Below are 11,463 nucleotides of genomic sequence, written 5' to 3' on the forward strand. Positions count from 1 at the left end.
CGAACATCCCCCATTGGTCCGAGAACAGACTAAATAGCGGGGGAAGTATTTAGCCCCAAGCCGGCGGGCCTGCCTTCCTCCCAGGGAGTGGCCAAGGGGGGAAAGGCAAAAGGACCAGAACCAGAAACAGAACCTTTCCTCTTAGAAGACGCGGCCGCAGAGCGCCCCGATTCATGTTGACGCATCATCTGCGAAACGTCCGCCCCAATACCATCCACTCCAACCAGGGGCTCTCCCCACAGGCACCACCCAGCCTCAGCAAGGGCCACCTGGCAGGATGACCATTGCCGGGAGTCCTGATGCGCCAGGTAGACGGGCATCTACTCCTTGTCTTACGTGGGGAGGGTGCAGCTCAGGTACCGGCAGTACGATCCCTGTGTTGTCAGGGGGCTACAACCTAGAGGGTACATGATGACCCCACCACAATGGGCTAGCTACTGTGCTGGATATCGGGTGCCATGGAAAGTCCATCACGATTGAAGGTGCAGATGGGGACACACTACGGGCATAACCTGTGCAACCCATCAGGTGTTTAGGCCCAAATTGATGAACAGTGGGTGCAGTTACGACGCCGTTATGATGATGAGTGTCAAGGTCTTACTGCACTGAGGACCGGTGATACACCACGTAAAGTGTCGTTCCCCGAAAGGCTCATACTTCTGTAGAATTTTGAAAAATGGAGGTCAAACCCCAATGGGGACCATCACGTTGAAGGCCAAAATGGTTGAGACTCCTTTTGGTCGCCTCTTACGACAGGTAGGAATACCTCGGGCCTATTCTTACCCCGGACTCGCAGGGGGGCTCTTCCCTGATGACAGCAATATTATACTCACTGAGAAAGCAAGAGAACTCCTTGCTAAGAAAGCAAATGAAACTCTCAGGGAAGTTTATGATTGGTCAATAAGCAATAAGGTGACATTGAACATGAAGAAAACTAATGTCATGAATTTCAGTTTGGAGAGGAAAAAAGACCATGTTAAATTAAATGTAGATTTTACCTCTATAGGCTGTGTAACAAGTGCAAAATATTTAGGAATGGTTATTTATTCTGAGTTGTAGTGGTGTGAACACACAAAGGTACTTGCAAACAAAATGTCATCAGCATGTTATGCCCTTAGAATCCTATCATCACTGTGTAACATGCAGTGTCTTTTAGTTACATATTATTCATATGTACACTCAATTCTTAGCTATGACATTCTTTATTGGGAAACAAATGCACAAAATATGAACACAATTTTCAAACCCCAGAAAAGAACCATAAGAATAATAACCAAAAATAGTAGTCAAGCACATTGTGAAGATCTGTTCAGAACATTGGGGATTTTAACTGCTCCATGTGAATACATTTAGCAGTCAGTTGTACACATCAAAAATAACATTGGTAATTACTGCACAAACAGCTCTCTCCATGACCATCCAACAAGAGATAGACTCAACTTACATTTACCAAGAAAAAATAAACATAAAACTCAAAACAGCACTTTCTACCCAAGAATAAAACTGTACAATAAATTACCAAAAGAGATTAAAGAATTTGCAAAAATACAGCTGAAAAGTACCTGTTATGCAATACATTTTATACATTCAAGGATTACTTAGCTAAAACAGGGTATGGGTTTGATAAAAAATGTTATACAAATAAATAATAATAATAATAAAGAACAAAAACGCTGTTACAAATGAGCACGAGGATGTAAAGAGCAACTGATAATAGATGCAGAGGTGACATATCAAGCTGAAACTAAACAAAGGTCACTACACTACGCATACATTGATTACCAAAAAGCTTTTGATAGTGTACCCCACTCATGGTTACTACAAATATTGGAAATATACAAAGTAGATCCTAAATTGATACAGTTCCTAAACATAGAAATGAAAAATTGGAAAACCACACTTAATATCGAAACAAATTCAAATAATGTCACATCACAGCCAATACAGATTAAGTGTGGAATATACCAAGGAGATTCATTAAGTCCTTTCTGGTTCTGCCTTGCTCTGGACCCACTATCCAACATGCTAAATAATACGAGTTATGGATACAATATTACTGGAACATACCAACACAAAATCACACATTTGCTGTCCATGGATGATCTAAAACTACTGGCAGCAACAAATCAACAACTCAACCAATTACCAAAGATAACAGAAGTATTCAGTAATGATATAAATATGGCTTTTGGAACAGACAAATGTAAGAAAAAATAGCATAGTCAAGGGAAAACACACTGTACAAGAAGATTACATATTGGATAACCACAGCGACTGCATAGAAGTAATGGAAAAAACAGATGCCTATAAATATCTAGAATACAGACAAAAAATAGGAATAGATAATACAAATATTAAAGAAGAACTAAAACAAAAATATAGACAAAGACTAACAAAAATACTGAAAACAGAATTGACAGCAAGAAACAAGACAAAAGCTATAAATACTGATGCTATACCAATATTGACCTACTCATTTGGAATAGCGAAATGGAGTAACACAGACCTAGAAGCACTCAATACACTTACACGATCACAATGCCACAAATATAGAATACATCACATACATTCAGCAACAGAAAGATTCACATTAAGCAGAAAGGATTGAGGAAGGGGATTTATCGACATAAAAAACTTACATTATGGACAGGTAGATAATTTAAGAAAATTCTTTATACAACGAGCAGAAACTAGCAAAATACACAAAGCAGTCAGTCATATGAATACATCGGCTACACCACTGCAATTTCATAACCACTTCTACAACCCTTTAGATCACATATCAACAGATAAAAAGAAAGTAAATTGGAAAAAGAAAACACTACATGGCAAGCACCCGTATCATCTAACACAGCCACACATTGATCAAGACGCATACAACACATGGGTAAGAAAAGGCAATATACACAGTGAGACGGAACGATTCATGATTGCTATACAGGATCAAACAATAAACACCAGATATTACGGCAAGCATATTATTAAAGATCCCAATACCACAACAGATAAATTCAGACTTCGCAAACAACAAATAGAAACAGTAGATCACATCACAAGTGGATGTACAATACTAGCAAATACAGAATACCCTAGAAGACACGACAATATAGCAAAAATAATATTTCAGCAACTTGCCATACAACTTAAACTAATAAAACAACACATTCCCACATACAAGTATGCACCACAAAATGTACTGGAGTTCCATTAAATTTTTGGTGTTTGATGATGCTCGTGTTGAGAACTTGTTCAGGATGGACACATTTCAAGCATTTAAATTTTCTATCACTGGCACAGTTCACCTTATATCCAATCAGGTACAGTGTTCTCTATTGGAAAAACTGTGTGAGGAGTTTTTAGGCTTGTTTTTGGAAGGTGTAGCATGTGCTGAGAATTTTTCTGCTCATATTTTGTTAAAATTCATGTATCTGCCTCACTTTTGTCATGCGCGTCCTATTCCTGTTGCCCTGAAAGATCAAGCGAAAGCAGAATTGGATAGAATTCAATCTCTAGGGTTGGTACAATGTGTTATAGATAGTGAATGATCATCTCTGCTGACTGTAGTTCAGAAGCTGTCAGGGAAACTTCACCTCTGTGGCGACTTCAGTACTACTGTCAATGCACAGTCGATTGTGGATACATATGCTCTCCCATGCAAGGAGGAACCGTTGTCAAAAATATTGGGTGACCAGTACTTTTCTAAAATTGATTTGTCTAAAGCATATCTGCTGGTTACTGTGGACAAAGTGTCTTGGTGAGTTCTGGTTTTGAATACTCCTTTTGGTTTATATCAATATTTGCACCCTCCTATTGGTGTGGCTAGCATTCCTGCTATTTTCCAAGAATTTTTAGAGGAATTGACTATGCCTGTCCCAGTTTGCATTAATTATCTGGATGATGATGTCATGAGCTGCTCTGCAGTGATGCCTGGTTTGGCCGAGTGGTTCTACGCACTTCAGTCTGGAACCGCGCGACCGCTACGGTTGCAGGTTTGAATCTTTCCTTGGGCATGGATGTGTGTGTTGTCCTTAGGTTGGTTAGGTTTAAGTAGTTCTAAGTTCTAGGGTACTGATGACCTCAGATGTTAAGTCCCATAGTGCTCAGAGCCATTTGAAGCATTTTTTTGTTCTGCAGCAGATCACTTGAAAAATTTGCACATTTAGTTTTACCTCTTATGGTGTAACCTCACGAAATCTGAGTTTCTTTCAACTTTCTGTTTATCTGTGGTTCGAGATCTCCCTGTTTGGTGTTCACCCTCTGCTGGACCCCATCTCCACTGTTACATCTATCATCTATGCCTCACTCCACATCTATCACAGCTGAAATCATGGTGGATTAGAAACAGGTTGATACCAAACCCCTGACTTGCCGCATTTTTGTGGAGGTTGTGTCCATTTATCTGGGAGGATGGTTGGTTGGTTGATTGGGGTTGAAGGGACCAAACAGCAAGGTCATCAGTCCCTTGTTTCAAATGTAGTCCATTCCGATAGTGGGACATCTCAGAAAAGTCAGAACGATAAAAGGGAAAAGCTAAAATATGTAAAAGTGCAGTCACGTTGTCAATGGTAAAAACAGCAAGTCAGCAAGAGAGCAAACCCAGAGCTATGCTAGAGGCAGGAAATATCCCACCTCTGAAGCAGTAGAGGCAAGACCACCTGCGACTTAAAAGTGTGCAACTGCTAGAATGTAGAAGTGCGTATGGGAAAAGGAGACTAACCAATTCTAAACAGTGATAAAAACAGAGTAAATGGGGAAGAAAAGAGGATCTCGACCAGGGAGGGGATTCGGGAATCTCCAAACACAGCTTACAGTGGGAGATACCCCAACTCACCGCCCTGCCCCAACACCAGAGAGAGATTAAAAACCTTAAAACTGAGAATAAAAACCACTTTCCCAGAGGAAACCGAGAACCAGTTCGACCATCCAGGAATCGTCAGCCAACATCAAAGGTAAAGTGCAGAGGAGTCTGTACTTAGCACGCAGAGCCAGAAGAAGGGGGCATTCAACGAAAAAGTGGGCTACTGACTGGAAGGCTCCACAACCACAAAGTGGGGGTGGCTCATCACGCAAAAGAAAACCGTGGGTCAGCCTTGTATGGCCAATGCAGAGATGACACAGTGTGGTCGAGTCCTTTCGGGAGAGGCGAAAGGAAGAATGCCATGGGCCTGGTGTCACCTTAATCGCATGAAGTTTATTAGACAGGGATGTAGCCTCCCAAGAATTGCCCCTTATTGTGCGAAGTGGGATTTGATTTGAAGCCGTAAATCCGCTACAGGAGGGGTTACAGAAAATGGGGGGTAAGTGATTGCTCCCCCAGCCAAACGATCAGCAAGCTCATTACCTGGGATACCCACATGGCCAGGGACCCAAAGGAAGTCAACGGAACAAGCAGCACGGCGAATATCAGCGAGATGGTCATGGATGGCAGAGACCAAGGGATGGCCCGAAATTCACGGGTCAATAGCCAGAAGGGCACTCATTGAGTCCACACATAACAAAATGTGGTTGTGTTGGGACTGTTTGTTGGCACTGTTTAATAAAGGTAAGGGCCTGGGAAATTGCCATCAATTCCACAGTAAACACCCCACATGTAGGTGGCAGCAGATGATTTTCCATTCCAACAGAGGACGTGAAGGCATATCCGACATGATCAGCAGATTTAGAGCCATCGGTGTAAAAAACAGCAGCATCCCGAAACTCCCATAAAATGGAATCTTTCGGACCTTGGCAGAGATCCATCTGAATTCGGGGCTGAGGAACTAACCAAGCAGGGGTGGAGGTGGGTGGAGGGAGCGTGGAAGACAGGACAAAGAAGGAAGCTGAAAATCACGGTGGAGAGACGCAAAGCAGAGCCCAACCGGTAAACCTGTCCAAGGGCAGGAATCAGGTGGGTGGCGTCCATGGTTTTGGAACAGGACAGAATAGGAAGTATGGGAGAGGAACGGACAGCGATTGCATAAGACACCAGAAGCTGGGACCGCCGAACAGAAAGGGTGGGTATCCCTGCTTCAACCAGGAGACTATCAACAGGACTACTAGGGAAGGCACCGGTTGCCAAATGGATACCATGATGGTGGACTGGATCCAGCACGTGCAGTGTGGACGGAGCAGCCGAGCCATAAACTTGACAACCATAGTCCAAGCAAGACAGAACTGAAGCACGATAAAGGCAAAGAAGGAGGGAGCGGTCCACACTCCAAGAGGTGTGGGCAAGGAAGCGAAGAACATTGAGTATACGGAAACATCCTACCTTCAGAAGTCTGATATGGGGCAGCCAAGTGAGCTTGTTGTCGAAAAGAAGACCCAGGAAACGAAAGTGTGGGACCACAGGCAATCGTTGTGCTCTGGATCAGGTTGGATCGTAGTACGGTGACAGAAGTGGACCACCCACAATTTTAAAGGAGAGAATTGAAACCCGTGTGAGAGGGACCATACAGAGGCACACCGTATAGCTCCCTGGAGCTGCCGCTCTGCAGAGGCCATCAAAAAGGAACTAACCCAGATGCAGAAATCATCCACATACAGAGCAGGGGTGACCAAAGGACTGACAAAGGCCACAAAGGCCGTATAATGAGAAGAAGAAAGTGGAAAGAAATTCCCATTCAGTAAAAGGTTTGTTTTAAGATTCTGACTGACAAGGGGTAAAACATAAGGCAGAAGATTCAGCCAGCTGTTTCCGGTGAAGGAAAGAAGCTGGATAGGAGGCTGATGCTGATGCAAAATGGGTCGCAAGATGTTCTGCAAGAATCAACAGGTCCGTACAAAGGTGAAGGCCTGGGAGGGTGGACTGCCGATGGCAACCTTGGAGAGAGTGAAGTGTAGCCCATACCCGTGACATACGGACAGTAGAACTGAGGGAAGAAACAAAGCGCTCCCAACATATCCATTTGCTCCGTTTGATTAAATAACAGGCTTTACTGCGAAGGCGTTTAAAGGTAATATGGTTGGCAACGGATGGGTGTCTCTTAAGGTGTTGCAAAGCTCAACAGCGATCACGGATGGCAATGGCAATGGCCGTACTCCACCATGGGACTTGCCGGCGACGAAATGGTCCAGATGAGCGCAATACAGCAATGCTAGCAGACATCATCAATACAACCCGACAAAGAGGGAGAAAACATGACCTGTGCAGTATATAGAGGCCAATCGGTGCACTGGAAAGACCAACGAGGTAATCTGTCCATTGGGGAGCAGGAAGGGAGCAAGAGAATCAACGGGAAATGGTCACTATCACAAAGGTCGTCGTGTGGTGACCAGTGTAATGAAGGGAGGAGGGAGGGAGAAGAAAGAGAAAGATCAAGGCAGAAAAGTTACCATGACCAGCAAGAAATAAGTAGGGGAGCCATCATTAAGAAGGCAGAAGTCGAGGTCTGTAATAAACTGGGGTATGAGAAGAACTCATCTAGATGGAAAAGCACTGCCCCACAATGATGAGCATTAAAATCCCTGGGAAAGAGGAAGGGAGGAGGAAGTTGCTGAAGAAGGGTAGTTACGGCAGCAGGTGTAAGAGTCCTGTCAGGAGGGAGATAAAGATTGTGAACCGTGACCTCAGAGTCCATGTGGAACCTAACAGCAACCGCTTCCAATGTAGTTTGAAGAGGAAGTCACGTGCAAGCAACATCTGTACAGACCAACGTACAAACGCCACCAGAAGCCCGCAGCTGTCAGACCCAATTTTGACAGAAAACACTGAACCCACAGAGGGTCAGTGAATGATTATCAGTAAAATGAGATTCCTGTAGAACTACACAAGCTGCACAGTAAGACGAAATAACTGATTGCAACTCTGTAAGGTGACAGTAATAACCATTAGAATTCCACTGGATAACCACAGAACGATGATTCAAATGGGGGTTGAACAGGCTAACGCCAGTCATACCGCCGGGTCACCACCCATCACCGACAAGAAGGGGGCGACATCCATGAACAGCAGGTCAGAATCTGGTTGTGAAGCTGGGGATGGGACCTCTGGTGACACAAGAGGCTCCTTGTCTCAGGACTTACGTTTTTTCTTCTTTTCTGTTTGAGATCGAGGAGGGCTGTGCGGCATAATGGAGCCAGCTGCAACAAGATTGGGAACATAAAGAGATCGGGTGACCTGGGGTCCAACAGACCACGGTTGTCGCGGTCGTCGCGTGGCAGTAGACCTTTGGCTTGGAAAGTGCCGGAAAGGGGCACCCCGTGAGGGGCGCCCATTGACCGGCAGACGCTGAAGAAGTGGGACACTTCTCTGGCTTGGGAGGGGGAGCAGCGCCTGGAGGTGAAGGTGTGGGAGCCACAGGGGAGGGGGGAGAAGAGCCGTCCGGGACTGGGGTAAGGAAGGGGGAGGAAGGGGTGAAAATGTAACTAAAGCATAACTAGATGTCATGGACACAGGGGAAGACATGCATACCTCTTACAAGCCTCAGTGTAGGTTAAACGATCAAGGGACTTATGCTCCTGTGTCTTCCTTTCCTTCTTATAAACTGGGCAATCTGGTGAATGTGGAGAGTGATTGGCATGACAATTAACACACACAGGAGGGGGAACACAGAAACTCCTCTCATGGAGTGGACGTGCACAGTCACCACAGAGAGGGGCCCGTGAACAGCGGGAAGACTTAAAACACCTCATAGGAGGTGGGATATACGGCATCACATCACATCGATAAAACATAATCTTTACTTTCTCAGGGAGGGAATCCCCCTTCAAAAGCCAGGATAAAGACATCAGGATCAATGCGATTGTACTTCAGACCCTTCTGAACACGATGAACAAAGTGAACACCCCACCATCCGAGATTGTCTCGATGCTCCTCATCAGTTTGAAGGATGAGGCCCCTGTGAAAAATCACACCTTGAACCATATTTAGAGACTGGTGGGGGGGGGGGGGGGGGTAATTGACACAGGAATCAGGAATTGTGCCAAGATGGTTACAAGCACGAAGGGCCACAGACCGGGCAGCTGAAGCAGTTTTGATCAACAACGAACCCGACCGCATCTTTCTCAGGGAGTCCACTTCACCAAACTTGTCTTCAATGTGTTCTGCAAAGAATAAAGGTTTGGTATTGGTGAAATTATCCCCATCAGTCATGGTGCAAACCAGCATTACCGATGGAGGGCGCTGCAAACTTGTAAGTGATTTTCAGCCAGCTGTCCAAATACTTTTGATCACATAGTGTACATGGATGCTAAATCAGCAATGCTCACACCACATTTGCGTTTTTCAATGATTTTACGTTTCATTTCTAAGGCCACTTTCTCTCTCTTATTGTCGTCTCCTAATGGCTTTATCTAAGGGATATTTGTATGAAAGTTATTAACATTTGCACACAGAAAAACACTATGTGAACACAAATTTAGAAAAATGTATGATCATAATCTGCACCAAGATGGTAGCTGCAGACAATGAAAGGTGTTTATGTTGTTGAACGTTTCTCCTGCTATGCACAAAAGGCTGGTGACATCACACTAGCCATCGTCACTCATTATGTATAACATTGCTCGTTAATCGAGTCATATTTTACCATTTGTTTTGCTCGTTATGCGAATTGCACGTTATGAGCAGTGCTCATTAAGTGAGGTTCCACAGTATAGCATTTGTATCCACCTGATTCCAACGAGAAAGAGATGTCCCCTGGCAAGTCCCACATCCCAGTTCATTCTCTCAAAATCTCATTACATCCTGACACCACCATTCTATTAGTTAGAAGACTGTCTATTCCTCCACCCATCACTGATTGGTCAGAGAGATATCGCAACGAGAAAAATAGAACACTAACATGCAGAAGGAAATTCTCAACTATGCAGGGTATACATGGATGGTACAAAGAAATTCGGAAGCACTACACCTACAATTCATCGATATCGAATGACTGTCTATAAATATCCCCCTGTACTTGTCCTAATCTTTATCATATTCCTACGATTACTACGCTAGATATACAACAGTGTAATAGTGTCAGATCATCAGATCCTTTGTTAATGGCAAAGTCTCTCTTCTTCTCCCGCGTCCGGCCATCCTGATTTAGGTTTTCCGTGATTTCCCTAAATCACTCCAGGCAAATGCCGGGATGGTTCCTCTGAAAGGGCGCGGCCGACTTCCTTCCCCATCCTTCCCTAATCCGATAAGACCGATGACCACGCTGCCTGGTCTCCTTCCCCAAACAACCAACCAACCAGTCTCTCTTCTTCTTCTTTTTCTTATTCTTCTATCTCTCTCTCTCTCTCTCTCTCTCTCTCTCTCTCTCTCTCTCTCTCTCTCTCTCTCTCTCTCTCTCACACACACACACACACACACACACACACACACACACACACACAATTTGCTTTTTTAATATCCAATGAACTATTAAAACTTCACCAACGCCACCTGGTAGAGAACGGTGGTAAGGTTTTAACATGCCTCTCATTTCCAATATGTCGAAAACAAATACTTTCTGCATGCTGACATATCTGATAATCCTATTAAATATGTAGGTATTGGCACACTGAAGCAGGTGGCCAGTGGTTAAAGTTGCTTGCACAGAGCAGCGCAAAGTTTTTTTGTCTGTGCTGGAGGAAGGACCATATCCTACAGACCATCAGTCACAATAGAGGGTTCCTGTGTTGATGTTTCATAAGCAGTTTGATACATTGATTTTTTTTTAATGCATCGAAACAGTGTGTGGCTACAGCTTTGTACACCACCATACATTTTGGTTTCCTACCTTGACTTTGAGGTCTGTGTCAGGTGCTAAACTGACATTAACACTTTTCGATTCCTTGAGCTCTCACAGAAACTTGGACATCCCATGGCGTAAACTAAGCTGCTCCCAAAACACACAGGATGGTTGAAATAAAAGACAGGGGTGGTGTTACTTAGTGACGAAAATGTGGATGAGACTGCAACATATGGAAACTGGTAAATTTTGCAGTAATGTAAAAGCATTTCCAAACAGATATCTAAAGGTCATGACGTCTGCAATTAAACTCTAGTTCCACAGTGATGTGATAGCAGATGTCTCAGTGTTCCATTTTTTAATAGTCCAAAAGCATTGATTCCTCATACTGGTGGTGCTTATTGCACTCACATGTGGGGTTACTGTTTTGGTGGCCTCGGTAGTCGTCATCATGATCTCTGAATCTTTGGACACTGCGTCTTTCATTTTTATGGCTTACAATGTATAACCACATGTGGAACATGGGGTATTCTGTAGGACTTAAACCCATAGAGCATGGATAGTATGCAGAATCAGTTGTCAATTACACTGGTGGAGGAATGGAATGATTTTTGTACACCCAGGCGATCATGTAAGTACCCTTATTCCTCCACATTTCTGTCGCATTTACCTCAGTTTTACGTATTTTCCATTAATTTTCGTAATTTTGCCAGGTTTCCCATAAGGCAATTTTCCCAATTACTCGACTTCCAGACCACCACTCTCGACGACCTGTCAATACAACAAAGAGTTTCGTTGTGTCAATCTCGTTATGCTATCAGCC

The 11,463-nt window shown here is 43.9% G+C and overlaps 1 protein-coding gene across 1 annotated transcript in view; it reads right to left on the bottom strand.

The window, feature by feature from the left end:
* LOC124555899 (unconventional myosin-Va-like) overlaps positions 1-11,090 on the bottom strand; it is a 145,651-nt gene extending 134,561 nt beyond the window's left edge. The window contains exon 1 of the mRNA XM_047129958.1: positions 11,052-11,090. Within this exon, the coding sequence (XP_046985914.1) occupies positions 11,052-11,090 (39 nt within the window). The remainder of the gene's footprint in view (positions 1-11,051) is intronic.
* Positions 11,091-11,463: the final 373 nt, after the last annotated feature.

The sequence above is a fragment of the Schistocerca americana genome, chromosome X (assembly GCF_021461395.2).
Source record: "Schistocerca americana isolate TAMUIC-IGC-003095 chromosome X, iqSchAmer2.1, whole genome shotgun sequence".
NCBI classification, from domain to species: domain Eukaryota; kingdom Metazoa; phylum Arthropoda; class Insecta; order Orthoptera; family Acrididae; genus Schistocerca; species Schistocerca americana.